Source organism: Zingiber officinale, chromosome 6B (assembly GCF_018446385.1).
Source record: "Zingiber officinale cultivar Zhangliang chromosome 6B, Zo_v1.1, whole genome shotgun sequence".
Taxonomy (NCBI): domain Eukaryota; kingdom Viridiplantae; phylum Streptophyta; class Magnoliopsida; order Zingiberales; family Zingiberaceae; genus Zingiber; species Zingiber officinale.
Genome location: NC_055996.1, coordinates 103,354,092 through 103,375,377, shown reverse-complemented (window position 1 = coordinate 103,375,377; position 21,286 = coordinate 103,354,092). Strand labels below are relative to the sequence as shown.

Here is a 21,286-nt window from a genome sequence, read left to right as displayed (position 1 = left end):
GCCAGTCTCTCATGTCAGCCAACAATGGAAAAAGGGTAACAATATCTGACGCGATAATGGAAGAGCCCAGATTTAGCGGTAGGGTTTCATACTCGTCTTTGCTAGGAGCTTCACCGATGTCAGATAGTTTGGTGATGATTGGTGCCGAGAGGAATGGGAGGAAGCGGAAAGCGGCTCCAAAGTGCCAAGGAAAAATCTCACCTTTGTCTTCCCCCAACATGAATCCTCCCAAGGTACCTACCAAGATTTGATCTTTCATTGAAATTTAGGGCGCTGATGGTGCATTAAAGGGAGAATTATCTTACCATAGGAGGTAATTTCTGGTACAAAGAAATGCAAACTGCGCGAGGGCGTGAGCAGAACATCAATGGTAGCCGGAAACTAGGAGAAGATGCCAAACCGTTTGAGCCGCCGAAGGATTACATCCATATCGTGGCAAGAAGAGGGCAAGCCACCGACAACCACAGCCTAGCCGAGAGGGTAAGCAAAGAACACACTTTTCTGTAGTGATTTGCTCTTCTTATCTCCCTCCTTTGCTAATTTGAGCCTGTCACTGTCTTCTTCACCGGGTCAGGAGAGAAAAGATCAGTGAGAGAATGAAGCTTCTCCAAAATCTTGTGCCAGGTTGCAACAAGGTAAAAAACTTTCCTCCTAGTAGTTTGGAGTTTGTTTACTACAAATAACTTGTTCTTGATCTAATGATTTCGAATCCATATGATTTTTAATTGAAAGGTGGCAGGCAAGGCTATTATGCTCGATGAGATCATCAACTACGTGCAGTGCTTGCAGTGGCAAGTTGAGGTAGAACTACAACAGAGGATCAATTTCTCTTCATTTCAGTCTTAAGTTTCAAAATTGCATGAACAACTTCTTGATATGTATATCCTGTGAGAATTCTATTTGATATGTTCAATTCAGGTGAGACCCTTGCTATAGATAGCAATGGAAGATGTAGTATACGATGCCCTTATCTATCCATTCTTATACAATGACTACGGTCCTGTTGAGGCAGGGAGAATGGTGGCATGCACTACTGCTTGTTTGTGCCATGTTGCAGCTCTTCGCCCAAGCATGAGTCAAGTATTTTGCTCAAACTCTTTCTTTGTTTCTCATTCCATTTATTGAACTAGTCTTTCTGCTTGATCTGTATCATTGTCTCCTATGTTTTTGTGCATCACTAGTTGTTTTCATTTGGAGATCAGAATACTGTTCAATCTCCACCAGGATCATCAGCTGTCGATACTTTGTTCCAATCAGTACATTGAGAACAACTTTGCTCGTGTTAGTATAATATTATGAAACTTTTATATGGTTCTCATTTTGCACCGGTTCTAACTCCGTTCTCATTTTGCACAGGTTCTAACTCCATCAACAATAAATCCTTAAAAACTCCATGTGAAGAAACCATTGAGATTTAAGTTGCAATCAATTCAGATGCCGTGAGATTATTAATATTCATCAAGTTTTGTAATATTTATTCAAAGATATTATGTAAACAATAAAAATATGGTTTTGGACAATTCTGGTGTAATTAATTTTAATATATATATCAAGCAATATGTTTTATGGTGAATATTAGAGAATATTTTATGTCATTTTGTTTCTATGCATTAATGTGTGGTTAATTGAATCTTTGGCCAAATTTTCACACACATGAATAAAATAAATAAAAATAAAATAAAACAATGATCTTTTTTTTTTTAAATGTTAGGTATCACTTTTTCTGCGGCGCGCTTTGCGTGCTGCGGATAATATTTTCTGCGACGTGCGTTGTGCGCTGTGAATAATATTTTCCGCGGCGTGCATTGATCACTGCGGATAATATTTTCTGCGGCGTGCATTGCGCGCTGCGGATAATAATATCCGCAGCGCGCAACACACACTGCGGATAATAATATCCGCAGTGCGCAACACACGCTGCGGATAATCTAAGACTTTCAACAGCTTTTAATTGTGCAACGTGCAATGTGCGCCGCGGAAAGCGAATTTGCACGCTGCGAAAAGCCATTTTTGTTGTAGTGTGGCACAAAGCCCAGATTGGTCGACGGGCTAACCGGATGTCTGGCACGAAGTCCAGCTAGGTCAACGGGTCGACCTGATAGCTGGCATGAAGTCCAGCTAGGTCGACGGGCTGACCTGATAGCTGGCACAAAGTCCAGATGGATTGAAGGGCTGACCGGACGTCTGGCAGGTAGGTTAAGGTAAGTCACTGGAGGGGAGTGACTGTGAGGACGCGTTCCCGGGAAGGGAACATTAGACATCGATCTAACTTAGATCTATTTCGGAAATCTAATTAAGTTGAGATCGTGACTAGATTCCGGTCTCGAGGAGACGGGATCTAATTACTGCTTTTATTACTATTATAACTTAACTGAGCTAATACCTTGTTTTGCAAGGTAATTTTACATTTTGCCTCAGACTAATATTTTTTGTAGGTTGCTGAAAAAACAAAGATCTGGGCGCCCGGAATGCAAAGTTTATCCTCGTTGCAGCTTCGCCAAGTGGAGATTCATGGTTGGCTGGGCTACGTCACACTCCAGGTGCTCGGAAGGGATCCGGGCGCCCAAGAGCCTCCTATATAAGGAGGATGCACCCTAGAGCAAAGAACTCAGAACAAGATCTTCCAACGCTTGCTCTTCTGTGTTGTACTCCTGTGACGCTGCGAGGCTTCTCCGACAAGTGATGTTTTTCTTTTCCTTATTATTGTCGGTATTGTTTATTTATTATCATTCCTGTAATTTAAACTGTGTAATCATCTTTTCGAATTGCTAGTGAATAGCCCAACGAAAGAACTCAACGAGTGCGGGCCTTAGAGTAGGAGTCGACAAAGGCTCCGAACCAAGTAAAATGACTATTGTTAGCATTGATCATTTTATTATTCCGTTGTGCACTCGACTCGAGTTTTTACGATAATTTTTTTCACTATTCATTCCCCCCCCCCACCCCCCTCTAGCGAATTCATCGATCCAACAAGAGTGTGTAATAGGAGAGAAAGTGTGATGGAAGAGAATGAAGAGAGAGAGAGAGAGAGAAAATGAGGAGAGAGAATGTATGATGGGAGATAATATAAGGAGAAAATGGTAAGGATTATGTGTGATGAGAGAGAATGAGGAGAGAGAAAGTATATTGAGAGAGAAAGTATGATGAGAGAGAACAAGGAGAGAGAAAGTGAAATGAAAAAAAATTTTAACAAATATATTAAAAGTATTTTTGTCCAAAACTTAATTTTTATTCTCATTTCTATCAAAACTCAAGAAAAGATGTGAGTTTCATCAATACCCAAGTTTTTGAATTTTATTCTAAAATCCTTATTTTATTCCCATCAATTAAAGACAAGGTTTAGAAATGAATTAGAATTTCTAAACTTCTAAATCAAATGTCACCTTAATAGTTTGATGGATTGAGCTAATTCGATAAGTATGTTCAAAATTAATGGCTCTATGTGAGGAAGGTAAAAAAAAAACTCACCTAACTTAAAATATATAAATTTGAAGGTTAGTGATAACAGATATCATAAATTAATTATTAACTTAGAAAATAATAAATTAAATATGTAGAATTACTTTTAGAAAATAATAAAAAGATTAATAAAGTGTTTTAAATAGAATCTAATGTAGGAGGATTAAAATAGAAGATGGTATTAAATATTATTTGTGATTATGATTGATATAGCTAGTGTGATTTACAATATTTGGGAAGTTACAATGTCCAATTCTACAGTTTGACAGACATTGCAGCTAGGCAGTTTGGCCATGCAAGGTAGCTCGGTTATACCAAGCGGCCAGACTAGGAAGATCAACTATAATAGACAGTTCGATCATACAAGACAGTTCAATCATACTAAGTAGTTCGGTCATACAAGACAACTCAATTATATAAAGCAACTTGATCTTACTAAGCAACTCGACCATACAAAGCAATTTAGCCATAACATGCAGCTCAGCTATACCAAGCAACTCGACCATATCAAGCAGCCCTTATCAAGCAGCTCGCCCTTATCAAGCAGCTCGGTCATAGAAGGTACTTCAGTCATACAAGACAACTCGGCATTACTAGGCACCTCAGTCATACAAGACAACTCGACCATATAAGATAGCTCAGCCTTACCAAATAGTTCGGCCATACAAGGCAACTTAACCATACAAGACAGCTCAATGACTTCAAGTTATACTATATCTGCCTTGTTCGATCTCAACTTCCAACAATTCTTGACGATCACAATACATTGCGGCACAACCACCTCTGGCAAAACAATCTCTATTAGTCCGTGTTAACCCGATTAGAGGAGGATGAATAACCTATCAGAAGAGTTAAAGAATTTTTCTTATTTGAAATTTTAACAAAGATAATTAATTAATTAAGCACCAACAATAAACATAATACGAAAACAACTTCAAGAAATAAGTAAAATGCGAAATTTAGTTCATGAGAATTTTTTTTCTCTACTGATTTCCTACTTGAGTAAATGAATGAGTGATAGCGTCGGAGCTCTTCGCCCCTGGTGGAGTCGGTGAAAGTAAACAAATAGTAAAGGATGAAATGGTAAAATTTTGAAATTTGAAAATGTTTTGGCGAATTTAAATATCGGACGAAGAAGATAAACTTCCTGGGCCAACCTAAAAAAATCTCGAAATTTTATCCGTGCGCCATTTCTATGTAACAACACGATATTAATCATGTTACCCATAGCCCACTACCGATCTCATACGTCACGTCTACAGTTCGATCCTGGTACGCTGGCGGGTGCAAATCTGGGAGTACAATACCGAGACGCTCCGTGTCCCATCAGCGCGCGGGACCATTTTCCCACTCTGGCCGATTGATTACCGATTTCGTGTATTCGTTGACGGCGGTGAGCCCCACTGTTCCGGCCCTCACACGTGCCTTTATCCGACACCGGGTCCCTCTCGTCCTTTTCTACCCAATAAATAATAATGACTTCTCAGCCCACCCGCTTCCTCGCCTCCCTCAGCCGCCTCCTCCCTCGCTCTCCCTCTCTCTCTCTTCGCTGTGGCTGGTCCTCCGGAAGAAAGAGACAGAACCTAGCGACGCTCCTCGCGCCGTGATCTCATCACGATCATCGCAATCCATCCACCTCCTGAGAGAAAGATCGATCCTCGCAGCTCGAAGTAGGTTGGTTCTCGGTCGGCGACGCGAGTGGCGGAGCGGCATTTCTTGCGGGGTTTCATAGTTGATCTTGCCGCTCAGGGTCGCCTCTGCATAACTGCATTGTGCTGAGAGAGCGAGCTGAGGAAAGGCGAAGCAGATCTGAAATATTCGGCAATTAACCAATTTCTGATACTTCGTGGTAGGTGGGCTCTTCGGGTTCTTGCTTTAATTCGATTCTCTCCCCCTTTTTCTTGTTTTTTTTTTCTGTTAACCACTGTATACAAATGCTGCCGAGCTTGTTGCGATTTTTTTTTTAAAAAAAATTGAGAGATCTTTTTCCTGTTTTGGGCGTTCCATTCGAAAGGAAGAAATTTTTGGAATTCGAAGTTGGATTCATATAATGTCACGAGAATGTGGAATGGTTTATTGTTATGTTGGCCGCTCCGATTCAAAAGGAAACAAATTTTGAATTAGAAGTTGGACTTGTGCAATGCTTCACGAGAATGTGGAATGTCTAAGTAGGGAGTTAGAATCGCGTGCTGAGAATAAGATTTAAAATCTCCGGCCATTCTACTTCATCCTGGTACTTCATGGGTGGTAGTCTCATGCCTTAGTTCGATTTTTCCTCTTTCCTGTTTCTCTTTTCTTTTGTGTTATTTAAACCATCGCATACAAATGCTACCTAGTTCATTGCACTTGGTGATCAGTACTCTGGGAAAAAAAAAAGAATTTTGAGGGGGTTTTCTCTCACGTTGGCTGTTGCGAAACACAAAAGAATTTTTCCCTTTTCTGAATTAGAAGTTCGATCTGAGTAATGTTTCACCAGAATGCGGAATTTCTGAGTAGTGAGTTCGTGAATTGCGCTGGGTTCCTTTGGTTGCTTGTAGATCGTGCCCTGTTGGCCTGCTCTTCTCACCTGCTCCTTATGAACTGTGTTTGATAGCGATGGTTCTGAACTTCTGATTGAGATTCCATTTCATTTTATTAGTAGCAGCTGTATGCTCATTGGAAGAGAAAATTACAGATTTTAACTTTTTCTCCTTTTTTTTGTGTGTACGCAGAATCGTGCAGTGACATATTGAAAGATACAGATGTGAAGTATCCGTCCGTTTCAAGCTGAGAAGAGAATCTAGAAATTTCTGGAACTTGGGAAAATTTGCAACTAGTTCAGCTGTGCTGCACAAAATTCTAGCTGCGATCAGGGCAATGAAATTGCTCGTACTACAGTAGAGTACCAACAGATCATGGCATCTCCAACCCTAAAAGCAAAAGATGAAAGCATGCTTGGAACAAAACAATTCCATCAGCAGAAGAAAAGAATCACAACTCAGACCCAATCCTCAAAATCCCCCAGCAAGCCTTCCCCTAGTAGAATAAAGAATGTTGACTTCTCAGAGAAGGTTGGGGCACTCAAAACAGAAAAGCTCCCTCGACAAACTGCTAAAGATAGGGAAGGAATCAAGAAAAATTCAGTTATGTCACCCTTATGTACTCCTCAAAAGCCATGGCCTGGTAGGAAGGTTATTGAGATGGACGAACCAGTTAAGAACATGTCAAATGTGCCCTTGTATCTTAGGCGCTTGGAGAAACATGATAGCATCCATGAAAAGGCTCTGAATGTTGGAGTTCTGGAGTGGGGACTTCTTGAGAAATGGACACATGAGAAGTGTGCCACGGATGGGACGGGCGGAGACTGTGCATCGAGTTGTACGGAGTCCTCTACGCTTTCTACATTTGGTTTTTCTAACCAATCTTGTGGAACAACGGCTAGTCCTTTTTATCAAGGTAAGAAATCTTCTGTTCTTGCTCATAAGAAAATGTCATTTTCGGGCAGCCCAACTATGACGCAGAAGAAGGTAGTAAATAGACTTGAAGAAGGCATTTCTGATTCGAGGATCTCTTCTATTATGCTTCCTAGTGTGGATTTTAACCCCTTAGATCTCCAAAATGACAAAGATATGGGAACTTGTTTAGATTTTGCAAGCGTGTCTGGTGAAGTACATCTAGAATCACAATCTACCACTTCACCTTCAAGAATTAATACTGATCATGCTACCACAATCAGGCTTGGTGAGGAACATGATTGTATCTTGACGGAAGCAGGAAAGTTTGCAGACTTTACCAATGTTATACCCTTTACCAAGAATACAAGGCCACCTTTCCATAACAATGGAGGAATTTCAAGTTTTCTTCAACCTAGTGCAGATAGTGGACAGCTTAGTTCTGGATCTACAATAACTACTGACTATTGGCAAAGTGAGTCATACGACAAAAGCCATTCAGGTGATGTAGTTGAGGATTTTGAGATCATGGACAAATTTTCTAAGGTTCCTCATTCATGCCCACTTCCTCTGGCCATTCTGAATGATGAACCTGATATACCATGCAATGTTCCACTGGTAGAAACAACACCAATTGATAAATCAGTTCGAGGAAACGGGGGCATTGACGTATGCCCTAGTGGTTCTTGTGAGAAACTTGAATCCAATGCTACTCAGAAATCAAGAAAATTTGAGGCTAAAGCAACGTCTTCAGCAGGGAAGAAGTCGACCATCCATCCGTCTAGTGTGAGACCAACTAGGATGAGTAAGAGTTCTAGTTCAAAAGGAGGCTCATCGGAAGAGCTATTTGAGTCAATTTCTCTTCTGTACAATTCCCATGGAGAGCAAGTAACCAGAAATAGTAAAGGCCGACAAAGTCCATTGAGGAGGTTACTAGATCCAATAATGAAGCCAAAGAACAATCTTCATTCAACTGGGAAAGTTGCAGCCTTACCTGGTCAGCATTCTGGTGAACTAAGAGCTGATAAATCATCCCCGGGATTGAACAAACAGTCAAAGACAAATGTTAATTCTGTGTCCCAAACAAGAGACAGCATTATTACTTCGAAGGAATTACCTAATGATGGTATAGGAACTCAAACTGACAAAAATCATGCAACAAACATGAAGCAGGCTCTTCTTCAGCTGGCATGGAAGAATGGGCTTCCTTTGTTCATGCTCTCGTCTGGTGATGGTGAGGTACTTGCTGCAGCAATAGCAGGAAGCAGTGCTCCCCACATTGACAATCTGGAGTGCATGTTCCATATATTCTCGATAAATGGTTCAAAGAAGAAAAACACATTTTGGAGCAGCTCTGTAAACAAGGACAAGCAACATCAGTTGATCTCAAATGTTGTTGGCCAGTTGAATGTTGCACTTGGCGAGGTAAAGAGCTTTCGCCATGGAAGCTTTGATTATGTAAGAGAGTTTATCTTGCATGATGCTTACAAGTCTTTTGATTCTTCGACTGCAAGTGAGCTGGCTGCGATTGTTGTGCCAACACCACCATTTAGAAAACCTAACTCACGCACTCAGGCCTACTTCTGTAATTACGGAGGATCCTTATTGACAAATTCAGCTGGAAATTCAAGGACATCACCTGGTGAGAAAAATTTGCATTCTTATCAGCACAATGGCAAAGGTCATTCTGGTATATCAGTCATAATTCCGAGCGGCATTCATGGCTTGGCCAATGATGGGGAGCCCTCAACTTTGATAGAAAGATGGAGATCAGGAGGTGATTGTGACTGTGGAGGTTGGGATGAGGGTTGCGCCTTAACTATTCTTAGTAACAAATTTCAAGCGCACAATTCATGTGGTTCATTCCAACCTTATCAAACTGCAGATGACACTTGCCGGTTTGAACTATTCACTCAGGTATATTCTCTCAACGAGCATAATGTTTGGAATTTTTCAAGCAACAGGTGTTTATGAAAAAAAGTAATGATGGTTAAACTTTTCAGGGAGCATCTCAGGAAACAAGGCATGCCTTCAGCATGATTTCTTTCAAAGAGGGGCTGTACACCGTTGATTTCCAGGCGTCAATTTCTCTACTTCAGGCTTTTGCAATTTGTTTAGCAGTCATCCATGGCAAGAAGCCCTATGATCATTCAACCCTGCGAAAGAATTTGCAGGAACACATTGTCAACGATGGATCAGGGCAAGCTTCTACTACTCGAGGTGACCCTAACAGCCATGTGCGAAATCACCCGCCTGTTTCTCCTCTTAGAAGAACTTAAAGTCTACCGATACGGTGTGGACTAGTGCGCAACTTCTGCAGGAAGATTCTTGCACCTCTAGAAGATCAAGGCGATATAGTTTGAATAAAATCAGCAATTCAATTGGGGCCTTGGGCACAAGCCTCTCCGGCGCCATGAAGTCATACATAGTATTAGTATCATATAGCCACTCTGAAATGCTGTAGTTTCCATTTCCTTGGCAACTTTTAGGTCATCTTTGTTTTTCATGTAAAGAAAACCATATCTCCAAGTAATAGTATGAGGAAGCTATAGCTGCGAATCATTTTTGAGTTATAAATAGTATCTTTCTCCTTCCATGTCAACATGGCTAGAGAAGTTTGACTTGCCATTGATGATACCAACCAACGTGAGCTTTTGGAGGACAAGATTGTTCGGTTACTCTTTTTAGTCTATTGAAGCAGGAAAACTCATGCATTTTTGAGTTGCCAAGCATTTTATGTTTTGAACAATAGAGGAGAGGCTTAGCATTTTGCAAACTTTATTCACTGCTACCACATGAGAAGAACCGAGAACCATAGAATTAGGGATCATGCACTACTCTCTCTAGTAGAGAATGGTTCGTTTGCCCAGCTACTCCATTCTTTCCGATAGCAAAGTTTTTTTTTTTGTTGAACTCCTTCAATTAAACTTGATCTGTTGGTGTCATTGAATTTGCTGATTCAGTTCAGCTTGCTTGTATTTTGCGTGAAGTCTCTTTGATGCTATCTAGTCCAGAAATCACCTGTCTAGCCCAAATATGAGGAACTCCAGCTTACTTGTACTTGAGATCAACACACGTCATAGTTTAATCATTTGAGTTGAAACAGAGATGTATCAATCCATAAATAAGAGATCTTATCAAATATCCACACAAGTTATCAACAGAACTCTCCAAGGACATTAAAAACTATTTTGTCTAGCTTTGCTGATTGATTGTAATCAGCTATAACTTGATTATTTCCTATACTTGTTGCAGTTCACAAGTCCAAGGCAATATCTTGCCATAACCAATGACAATAATTAAAGCATTATTTCCTAATACTCTTACAAACTGATACCAGAACCTATTTGGATAATTCTGAACAGATTGCTACACACTGAACAAAATTGCTCTTGATCCCTCCAAAACTATTGCTTAAAGAAATAAACAGATCCTCAATTCATGACCCTAGAACAAAAACTTTCAAATGCAACTGTGTCAGACTTAAATCAGATAGGGTGAAATAACAACCACATTACATATTAATTAGAGTTATCTCATGTCAATGGATACAATTTTGAGAGTGTAGGTAAGCAATAATATAGAGCTCCCAAGGTGAACATTCACAATCACAACCTTTGCAAGAAGTTTTTTGGAACTCAGTCACAACCATCAAATCCTACTGAAACCAACAAAGAAATATCATAATGCAAGAACAGAGCTTTTACTAACTGAATCGGACATTCAAAACAGATAAATTTTCTAATTAATCCTTAGAGGAAACCAGTACAAACTCTTGAAGATACCCTGAAGGCAGCACAAAACTTTAACTACTTTTATTACTTCATTTCCTCATCTTCTTCGATCTTTGGTGCCAAATAATACCTCACATATCCCATGTCTGCAATCTTATACTCAACCACGACGGGCAGATCAGACGACAAGCTGATCGATACAGTCTCAGAGAGTGGTGTTGCCTTGGTGAAAGAGTTCAAATACCTCAGAGCAAACGTTAGTGATACAGGCTCTTGCATCTCTATGATGGTGGCTTCCTCAGGCTTCAGCATACAAAGACATTGTAAATTTAAGTAGCAAGAAACGTTTCCATAAGTGAAAATACGCACTTCTAATAAACTACATAAGTGAAACTAAGTCTCTCCCTTTAACCTAAGTAAACTAAATAAATGAAATAGAATAATAATAATTATAATTTAATCTTCATATAATCCATTTCATTTCTTTTTGGAATATACAACATTTGCTTATATAAATATTTTGATCTTTGGAAATCATTCCTTATTACTTGTGAAACATCTATTTCACAGATTATAAGATCAGAATCATTATTTTATTCTTATTTCATGTTATTCCTAGGATTTATTCGCTGTGGGTTTCACTCAATACAAGTGTTATAAGAATTGAGGGGACAAAATAAACATATAGACAAAGCAAATACAAGGTACCTTATCTACAGTCTTGTTTTGCCTGCAAACAATGTTGGCAGTTCCTATATCTCCTGCAGTAGAAAACTTGACTCCTTCCTTAGTCACTGAAATAATCACTGCCATGTTCGGAGCCACAATAAATCAACAATGAACAGAAGAGCAAAAACATTATGATGGATTCAATGAAGATTAAGATGACTGATGTACCAGTATCTCCTATGCTGCTCAGATCTTTGCAAATCCTTGCAAATTCTCCCGAAGGCATTTTCACAATGGCTTGGTATTCAGCATCTGGAATGCCAAGATGTTCACTGTCTATGTCCATCAGCTTCATCTCAAAATCAGCAATCTTGTCTTGATCTGATCAAAACCAGGAAAACAATGAACAAAAAAAGATACTCAAACCCCACTTGCATGATTGATATCAGAAGGAAAAACTTCATCACTTCTTTGAAACAAGCATTCTCAAACATTTAGAGGGCACGATGTAGTCATAGAAATGTTTGGTAAAAATAATCACAATAGGTAGGAAATTTAAGACTAAGCTTCAACTGTTTTAAGTAGCACATATTCTCAACCCCTTAGAGGGCACAATGTGAAGTGGAAATAATTTCACAAGCACCATATCAGAAGGAAGCCTTCATCTACTTTAAGTCAAAAATACTGTCAGAATATGATTGTAGACACATACAGTGAACATAATCACAGAAGGTAGCAAATTTAAGACTAATCTTCATCTGTTATCCAAAGCCTTGGAGGGCAAAACATGATCTTAGAAAAGTGCAGTAAAGATAACCACAAGAGCTAATGAGTTTAAGACTACAATTGCAAGAGTGATACCAGGAGTGGAATCTTCATCTGCTTTAAGTCACATATTTCTCAAACACTAGAAGGCAACTTACTTATGGAAATGGAAATAATCATAAAAGGTGGCAAATTTAAGACTGCACTGGCAAGAGTGATATCAGGACAAGCTTCATCTGCTTCAAATTGCAAGTATGCTTGAACATTTTGGAGGGCAGTGTGATCGTAGAAATGTGCAGTAAAGATAATCACAAGAGGTAACAAATTTATGACAGCGCTAGCAAGAGTGGCATCAGAAGAAAATGCTTCATGTGCTTTGAGTTTCAGTCATATATATTCTCAAACATTTGAAAGGCGCAATGAAATCAGAGAAATGACCAGTGAGGTGTCACAGAAGGTAGAAAATTTAAGACTACACTTGCAAGAGCGACATTAGAATAATTAGATTCATGTACCTTAAGACGCACATATTCCCAAAGACTTGAAGCAGACAATGAGGTCAGAGGAACAGTTGCAATTGTCATATCAGAACACTCGAAAGCACAATGTGATGGTAGACACGTGCAGTAAAAGCAACCACAAAAAGGTAGCAAATTTAAGAATCTAAGCAGTAAAACAAAGAAATCACTGATAACCAGGGAAATAAATAGACATAAAAAAGGTACTTGAACCCACTTACACGAGTGATTATCAGAATGAAAGGCTTCATCAGATTTAAGTTGTGCATATTTTCAATCAGTCGGAGGGTAAAATGTGATCGGAAAATGTGCAATTATTGAAATAGAACAAACGTAGCAAATTTAATAATTAGCATCAGATCAAGAAATCGCTGTGTAAAAGATTAGAACTTATCAATATTCAAGCAGCAAATATTGTCAAACATTTGGAGGGCACAGTGTGATTATAGAAATTGAGCAGTGAAATCAATTAAAAAATGTAGCAAATTTAAGACTATCAATGGCTGATTGAAAAAATCACTGTCAAAAAGAGAAAAAACGGAAACATACACATTTCCTCAAACACTTGGAAGACACAATGCGTAGTGTATTGAAAAAAAATCACAAAAAGTATAATTTTATACTATAAACGGCAGATCGAAGAGATCACAGAGAAAATGAAAAGGAATGGAAGTGACCTCGCGATACTTTAGCGAGAAGGAGATTTACAAGGCTAAGTGAATTTCCATACTTGGGCTTTCGAACATGAAGGTGACGGTGTCGCTGCCGTCGTCCGCCTTGATGGTGATGATGTCGTCTGAGCCGGCGCAGCGGAGCATCTTGGAGACGTTGCCGAGGTTCATCCCCATAGAGAGGTTGCGGTCGCAGCGGTAGTGCTCGAAGCCCTCGGAGCGGAGTAGGAGAGCGACGAGGGCGACGTGGCTGGAGTCCATGGCCTGGAGAGAGAAGCCGGTGGCGGAGCAGTCGAAGTTGGCGTCGGTGACCAGCTCCTTGATGGCTTCCAGCACCTTCTTCAAGAGGCTTCCTTGCACCAACCGTAGCTCCAACATCTTCTCCTCCTCTTTCTCCCGCCTCTTCTTCCTCCCTGATCTGCTTTGTTACTGGTTACACGACCCCGTTGATCGTCGGCTCCTGATCTAGGGTTTGGGAGGTGACAGAGAGGGGGGCGTGCGCGGCGTTGGTATATGCGAGCAATGAGGTTTGGCGGGAAAATATAATAAAATAATATTTTCCCTCCATTCCACTCGCGGTTTTTTTTTTCTCGTTCCTCGAATGGATCAGGAGCCCGCGGTGCCGTGGTGGTTCGGGTACGAGCTGCCTCACGGGGTTCAGCGCTGCCTAGCCCTAAATTTGTCTTGTCAAAAGCGAGTCGAAGCTAAAATGGGGCATTTATAGTCGCCGCGGTCTAGTCGAGTTTGTATTCGGATAGTAATTCGTTAGGCAATGGTTAATTTTCACGGGATTTATTTCATTCAAAATGTCCTCCTGCTTAAGAGGACACTGCGTAATTTATTTCTCTGTGAAATAGACATTCGAAGTGAAATCATCTTTTACAACATTTAAAAGACTTAAAATCAATTATATAAATTTTTTAAAGTATAAATTTAGTATTAAAATTCCAATCTTAGTAGTATAATTTTTATTAATTCAAAAATAATTTAAAATCATTAGTATTAATCAAAGAGTGTTTTAAAGGTCAATGCTGAGAGATAAGATGACTCCCTAAATAATGAGGATTTAAATCTCATCTATAATACATTATGTTAATGCAATTAGCTTTTAAAATTTAAATATTTGATAATGTATCTAAGTTTAATCAATTTGATCGAGGGTTAATCTAAATATAACTTGATGTTTGAAAAAAAAAAAATCTAGTCAGAACTAAATAATTAGTAAGGTAAAGTCCTAATAGTAGATTGGACAGGTGAGAAGTCTACCGAGTGACTAATCATAACTAGAGGTTATGTAAGAGAAAGTCCTAGCGGAAGCTTAAGGAAGTGAGAAGTCCATTGAGTAATTAGTATTAACTGGAGATTAGACAAGCAACTAAGCAAGTCATGGTCAAAATGATTGGGTAGGAAATCTCGACAAATCGAGGATATCATGCGGAAAGTCCTGATGGTTGGAGACACCAAGTGGAAAGTCTGGATAGGTTGAGGACCGTAGGTCTAGCGAAAAGTCCCGAGGGTCAAGATCAAACTGAGTAAATGTCCAAGTAAGTCTGGAGAACTAAAGATTTGGTAAGGTAAAATCCTAAGAAATAGACCTTAGATGGTAAAATCTCAACTTCAAACAAAAGGTAAGGTTAGTAGATTAGACCTGCTCTAAGGTAAGCCTTAAGTAAGCTTAGTAGGTCAAACAGACTACAGTTAAGATTTAGGTTGCTGATCTATTGTTGCATGTTTATCTTGCTGGTTAAAACCTGGAGCTAGAAGTAAGATTGGAAAGCAAACAGACATAAAACAAGCAATTAAGTAGCCTGGACAAACTCTAGGTGCTTGGATGGTCCAAGAACTTGGATCTGTTCTAGGCACTTAGATGATCCAGGAGCCCTTATTGATTCCAGGAGCCTGAATGGTCCAGATTTAGTCTAAGAGGATCAACTCATGACGTGGCATAAATATCCAAGCATTCGGACCAAGGGTTTTAGATCATGATAGATTGGGAACTCAGAAGGGTTTCAAGCTCCTGAAATTGATTTTTTATAAGGTGTTGCAAACAGGAGTTTCAAATCATCAATTCTCCACTCGAAGAAGAACCACTGAAACTCTACTCGTACAACCGGAGAAGATCTAGGAGGAGTGCGCGACACTCAAGAGCTTCTGGACCACGACTACGAGTTTGTGAGTTTTATTTATAAATTGTGTATTTTCTATTATATCATTTTGCTTGTACTTAAACTATAAGACGAATTTCTTCGTCTCCAGAAAGCTTCCAAGCACGTTAAGTGCGTAGGCCTTAGACATACTGACTATGGGGTTGAGAACTAAGTATATTCCTTATATTTTATGTCTTGTCTTTATTATTATATATCCGCTATGTATTAATCTCCTCCCCTCTCTCTCAACAACATCGATCCTACACATTACACCTAAGAAGTTTGAAAAACTTTTGACGCTAAATCGTCCGTCAAAATCCATTTACATTTCTCAATTTATCCTAGTAGCTAGCGAAATATTTTTGTAAAACCGGACCAATCATTAGTCATATTATAAAAACTAGATATCTATATTACAAAAATGAAAATGTGTTTCAAGGATTTCATTGAATATATAACATATGTAAAAAAAACCTATTTCATGCAAAATAGTCAAATTTGTTTAAAAAATTTCATCAAAATAACACGACTAAGTAAATCTGTGAAAACAAAGCATCAAATATTTTCATTCCCCTGTGACTTTAAACACAAGAAAAAAATTGGAGTGCATAATTCTCATTTGAATTCATTATTTCCACTTGAAGAGAAACATGTGAAGAGGGGGAAAATGCCATAGAGATTAAACAGAGGAGCAGTTTCTTTCTCCCGAGTAAGTTTTGTTACAGATTCCGCATAACAAAAGGAAGCAAAACAACACTGGAAACCAAGATCACAAATGTCTTAGTAAATCAAGCAACGACAATAGGGAAAAGAAAAAGATGAGAGCTACACTATCATGGAGAAGATATAAATAGCCACGAATCTGCCTCGAACTAAAGATCTGGGGCAGTTGCTGCAGTGCGCTTGATCGACGCAGACTTGATGAGGTGGTTGTAGCTTCCTTTCTCCTTGAAAAGTTGTGAGAAATGGTGTTTGCAGTAGAGGATCCCTTCAAGGGCTGCATAGTTGGAAGGGGTAATTGAGCAGCCTCCATGAGAACACTTGAAGCAGAACTTGTGGTAGGCTTGCCCTTCAACAGTCACCTGAAGGAATAACTACCTTGATCACTAACCAAAAGGAGGGGCAACAGGACAGATAACTTGGTTTACGGAAAATGCTTTGTGAGTATAGAGAAGGTTGGATTACTGATTGTTTATAGTAATTAAATTTTATTAAAAGGAAAATCATTGGCTGATGATTTCCGATAAACTATGAGAAATTGCTAAGTATTCCTATGAATTGCCATTCTATTCATTATGAATTCTCACATAATATTCATTAAAATGTCATTTGCTGACCCAGACACCTCACACGGCTAGCCCTACAGTCATACGTAAATCAAGAAACCGAGCAGGGCACCGCATGGGAGGGAATTTCCACCGGCTTCGCTAGGAATCGACCCTTGCTCGATTATACAAATCTACCATGTGGACTATGCCCTAGGGGCTATGAATTCTCGCATAATAGATATTTGAATATTTAGCTACAAAAGCGAATTTGGAACAACAATTCCTATGGAATTATGTAATTCACTATTGATAACAAATAGCTACTCCTTGGCTTATTCCAAGATTTACTGTTAGTTAAGCAGATCTAGGGGAGTAGCTGGATTGGTTGTGCTAGGCAAACCAGACCATAGGAGAGGTCAATTAGCAGTAAGGCAGACCAACAACCATCAAACCTGTTGAGCAAGATAGGTGCCAATTGGACAAGTCGACGGGATGAAGTAGACCATGAGAGTTAGATGAGCCAAATAAAATTTTTTATATACAAATAGAAAAGTATATCTCCTCTATTCTTGACAATATCTTTATGAACCAAATATAACACTAGTTATTTCACATTTATTTCATACCAGGCATCAAAGTAAATACATTTTCATATTCTATTCCACATCTTGTCCATCCTCTAAAAATAGTTATTTTTATATCTTACACTCCTTAAACCAAATGCACAAGGAAAACATCAACAAGGTAATTCATGAAGATTTTGACATTAGAATATGACAAATAATGGGCGAAAAAAATAGATTGACAGAGGCCATCATTTTAGATTAGGCGTGATGCTTAATTAAAGAATAAAACAAAGTAAAAAAAAGAAGAAGAAAAATATACTTTGAACCAACCTTTTCCAGAGGATATGCTGTTTTGCCACATGTAGCACATTTCTCCTGTGTTCCTGAAAACATACTGGCAGCTTTGCTAGCAGATCTCGTCTGAATAGAAGATATGACAAACACGTGATAAATTGATCTGAAATGGAGTACTTTATCAGACAACCTATTTACCAAAATGTACTCATAATTTTAAAAAATAAAAAATAAATTAAAAGAAAACACTATTTTTTATTCTCCCTAAATGTCACATGCTGCGAATCAACTTGCCACAAGGTTTAGGCACTAAAACTACATTTTTTTAATAGTTGGAAGCATGTAATGTTATGATTTTCATGACCCAAGCTAATATATTTATAAATTAACTTGCATTGCAAAAAAAAAGGCATTGAATAGTGCATAAAGTGTCATTTGCAAATCAAATTACAGGAAGATTTAGTGTGTGTGTGTGTGTGTGTGTGATTTAGACACCTAGAACCACTCAAATGTTCAAGTTGAAGTGCCTCAAAGAAAATAAAAAAGAGATAAACTTTTTATAGTACGAGCTACTTTACAAATTAATTTGCATTGAGGAATATGATAAAGAATATAGGCAAAAATTCTGACCCATAAAAAATATTTTTTGACACCTAAATTTGAAATATTCAACTTGGGCATTTCAAGATAAACATTGGATAATTTTCTCATATTCACAATAAATTGATTAGGAAATCACCTCACGATAGATTTTAGAAGGAAAAAAAAAATCATAGCTAGGGATGTTATGGAAAGGTGATTACTCTTATTGAAATGCTATTTGTAAGGTAAAATGGTATTTGAAATGTAACTAGATGATACAACAAAGGATGACTGGTTTGAAACTAAGCAATGAAGAAATTAATAGTTAGATCTTTACTGACCAGTTCTGGAGCTTTATCAGCAGATTTTGCAGCTGAAAAACAGGGAAATTTAAATAAACTTGTGAGAAAGATCAAATTATTTGTAACTAGTTATGAAGACTCACGTGATTGAAAATTCTTGTTGAAGTTGCCAGATTCCTTGAAGAGTTGTTCAAAGTGAGGCTTGCAATATAAAACACCTTCCATTGATGAATATGTACTTAGCTGAGGAGAATGGATAAGTAATTAGAAGCACTACTATTTTATCCTGCCCAAATTCAATGACTGTAAAGTACCTCCGCAATAACTGTAGTAATATTTAAACAAAGTAAATCATCATTTTTTCAACATTTACTAGTGTTTTCATTGGAAGATGCAACAAACAAAAGATGAAGAGCGGAAAAACTCTTCTGAATGCTAAATCATTATTTATGCAATTACGAACCGCTTTCCACAAAAAAGCTTGAAATTTCTCATAACGTGATTTAACTTATTCAACTGACAGTGGTTAATTATCATACCTAGCAATATTCTATCAAAATTAAGAAAGTTGAAACCCAATAGAACCAAAGCGTTGCAGCCTTCCCATCATCATCAGCACCTCGACATTGAAGTGGTTGCAGATGATCCTATCGAGCTACAATTTCTTATTAGTAGCATAAACTAGAAACAGGTTCCGAGGAACAACTCTCCTTTTGTCTTTGGAGTTCTAAATTAAGCAACGATGCATAACTTGCATTGATTCATATTGCCATCGTTTTGAGAATCCTGATGTGAAAAATGTCAAGCCCAGGTGCTCTGCAATCTGCTCGCACTTGAATAGTAATCTTGCTCACTATATGCCGTCAAGCAATGAACCATTCTAGATTTACTCAATCTTGATATATATATTTCTGAGGAGACTACCTAAAGCAATTTAGTCCTAATAAGTTTCCAACACAAAGAAAGACCCTAGACAAAATTGCATTTTGTAGCAACAGATTTACAAACGAGACAACTATTGGACTGCATAACATGAGTAACAGGATATGGAGACAAAATTTCTGCTTTTATCATGATCCGAAGATGGAATATTTAGTTACTCTACATAACTAGCTCGAATATCAGATCTACAGCATCGATCATTGACCAGGAATCCCGACGTTGCAAGTTATTCGGAACGCATCGGACGATCACGTCTTACTCAAACTCGCAACTTCCAACGAAAAGAGATGATTACAAACAAAGTCAAATCCCAAAAGGGAGAACACAGAGAGAGGCGAACGACGATACCGTGAGGGTTCCTTTGCAGTGATTGCACTTGAAGCAGGACTTATGGAAGACGATTCCGTCGGCAGTGAGCTGATCCATGAGGTAGACAGTCTTGTCGCAGGCCTTGCATTTCTGCTGCGTGCCGGTGAAATTGAAAGCCATCTTTCCCCCTTTTGTCCTCCGCCGACCCAACTCCTCCCCGTCCACCGCCGACGGGTCGATCCGGAAGTGAAGCCGACGAGGAACAGATCGGGATCTCTCGTTGTTCTCCGAGACCGGCGGCGACGCCGATGAAAACAGAAAGAAAGCGAGGGTCTTCTGCCATGCGCGAAAAAGCACCTATAAAGTGGTTCGCGCATGCTTGGCATGCGATCCGTTGTTTGGTCTGACCACGGACGTTAGTTACCTGTCCACTAAATCGACGACACGTCGTCACTTTTTTTTGTCGTGGACCCACCGTCATGAATTCCACTCCTTTGCATGTTTTTTTGAATTAAATGTGTAGCTGTTATACCTACCCCATTTCTTACTATTTCGGTCCCTAATTGCACGTCCACTAGTGACACGATAGGGAGTGCATTGAAGAAAATAAAGGAGTAAAATAATCATTATAACAAATTTGATTGGATGGCGTCGGTTGAAGCTATCTTCGTCGACGGCTGGTTGTTATCTGTGGGATTTTGCGTACCCTACGGGAGTTACCCAGCTCTGACCCGTCGGATGAATGGACTACCAGATGGACCTCCACGAGATATTGACCCACTGGAAGCTAGAGAAACGGGGTTGAATGGCTGGCCCACTTCTAGCTGTGTTTTATATTAGGTGGATTATTTGTGTAGTAATGAATTTAATGGCTAAAGATGAATATAATATAATAAACAGTATACTCTTTAAGAATTTAATTTGATGTATTTTTTTTTTAAAATATAGATAAGGATTGAATACAGGACAAAATGTAATGCGAAGAGAGCCTACTATATCTAGTAGGATAAAATTGTATTTGTTTTTTTCTCTCTGATTTAATATGACTTTTAGAATTTATATTAGAACCTTGATAGTTGATAATGCCCCCGCATTATTAAAAATGTCAAAGTGACAAGCACGTAACATTTTGATGACTCGGAAATTTATTTTCTAGAAGACTTAAGTCTATATAATACGATAGACTATTGTAATATTCGGATTCTTCCATCACCATGAGATATCCAATTAACCAGCGGAGGATAGATTTATTAGAATAGAACAAAGATTAATTTTTGATGGGTATATCTCTTAGCCACTTAACGGTAAGATATAATTTTATAATTTTTTTTTCTTTATATAATATATGTGAATAGACGGTGAGAAATATCAATATAAATATAATCATCTTTATTGCTGGATGATCCGGATATAAGGACGGAGGATCCTCGTTGGCGGAAGGTCAATGGCATGTGGAGGACATAGGTCAAGAGATTCAACCCTGAGACCAGTCGACCGGACGAAGCGGGTCGATTGACCGGGCGATGTAGGCCGACTGGCCGTGAATCCCCCGAACCGAATGAAGACAACCCGACTGGGGGTCGGGTTTCTGATGCTCAAAGGTAAAAAGGTTTCAAGGCCGAGCGGGAC

At 38.8% G+C, this 21,286-nt stretch overlaps 3 protein-coding genes and 1 long non-coding RNA gene across 4 annotated transcripts; 2 read left to right on the top strand and 2 right to left on the bottom strand.

The window, feature by feature from the left end:
* Positions 1-496: 496 nt before the first annotated feature.
* On the top strand, positions 497-951 carry LOC121990491. Its single transcript, XR_006114611.1, has 3 exons — positions 497-635; positions 733-801; positions 919-951. It is a non-coding gene; the product is annotated as an uncharacterized LOC121990491 (long non-coding RNA).
* A 4,008-nt stretch (positions 952-4,959) lies between these two features.
* Positions 4,960-9,467, top strand: LOC121988583. The gene is made up of 3 exons (XM_042542076.1): positions 4,960-5,308; positions 6,171-8,807; positions 8,894-9,467. Exons 2-3 carry the CDS (start codon positions 6,354-6,356, stop codon positions 9,167-9,169), a joined length of 2,730 nt encoding a protein of 909 aa, XP_042398010.1. The 5' UTR covers positions 4,960-5,308; positions 6,171-6,353; the 3' UTR covers positions 9,170-9,467.
* Positions 9,468-10,388: 921 nt separating this feature from the next.
* Positions 10,389-13,910, bottom strand: LOC121988584 (proliferating cell nuclear antigen). Its single transcript, XM_042542077.1, has 4 exons — positions 13,307-13,910; positions 11,522-11,674; positions 11,333-11,430; positions 10,389-10,927 (listed from the first exon to the last, which is right to left on the bottom strand). Exons 1-4 carry the CDS (start codon positions 13,623-13,625, stop codon positions 10,709-10,711), a joined length of 789 nt encoding a protein of 262 aa, XP_042398011.1. The 5' UTR covers positions 13,626-13,910; the 3' UTR covers positions 10,389-10,708.
* A 2,137-nt stretch (positions 13,911-16,047) lies between these two features.
* LOC121988585 (LIM domain-containing protein WLIM2b-like) lies at positions 16,048-20,010 on the bottom strand. The gene is made up of 5 exons (XM_042542078.1): positions 19,697-20,010; positions 18,550-18,649; positions 18,446-18,477; positions 17,559-17,648; positions 16,048-16,476 (listed from the first exon to the last, which is right to left on the bottom strand). The coding sequence occupies exons 1-5, from the start codon at positions 19,835-19,837 to the stop codon at positions 16,267-16,269; spliced, it is 573 nt and encodes a 190-aa protein (XP_042398012.1). The 5' UTR covers positions 19,838-20,010; the 3' UTR covers positions 16,048-16,266.
* Positions 20,011-21,286: the final 1,276 nt, after the last annotated feature.

What these genes read in the sequence shown, in the direction of transcription:
- LOC121988583 (XM_042542076.1), top strand. Translation starts at nt 6,354, where the DNA reads ATGGCATCTCCAACCCTAAAAGCAAAAGATGAAAGCATGCTTGGAACA. An exon ending in GGTTTGAACTATTCACTCAG is followed by an intron (nt 8,808 to 8,893) that starts GTATATTCTCTC and finishes TAAACTTTTCAG; the next exon opens with GGAGCATCTCAGGAAACAAG.
- LOC121988585 (XM_042542078.1), bottom strand. Translation starts at nt 19,837, where the DNA reads ATGGCTTTCAATTTCACCGGCACGCAGCAGAAATGCAAGGCCTGCGAC. An exon ending in ACTGCAAAGGAACCCTCACG is followed by an intron (nt 18,650 to 19,696) that starts GTATCGTCGTTC and finishes CATTCTCCTCAG; the next exon opens with CTAAGTACATATTCATCAAT. An exon ending in CTGATAAAGCTCCAGAACTG is followed by an intron (nt 17,649 to 18,445) that starts GTCAGTAAAGAT and finishes TCTTCTATTCAG; the next exon opens with ACGAGATCTGCTAGCAAAGC.
- LOC121988584 (XM_042542077.1), bottom strand. Translation starts at nt 13,625, where the DNA reads ATGTTGGAGCTACGGTTGGTGCAAGGAAGCCTCTTGAAGAAGGTGCTG. An exon ending in GAGCAGCATAGGAGATACTG is followed by an intron (nt 11,431 to 11,521) that starts GTACATCAGTCA and finishes CGAACATGGCAG; the next exon opens with TGATTATTTCAGTGACTAAG. An exon ending in AAAACAAGACTGTAGATAAG is followed by an intron (nt 10,928 to 11,332) that starts GTACCTTGTATT and finishes TGTATGCTGAAG; the next exon opens with CCTGAGGAAGCCACCATCAT.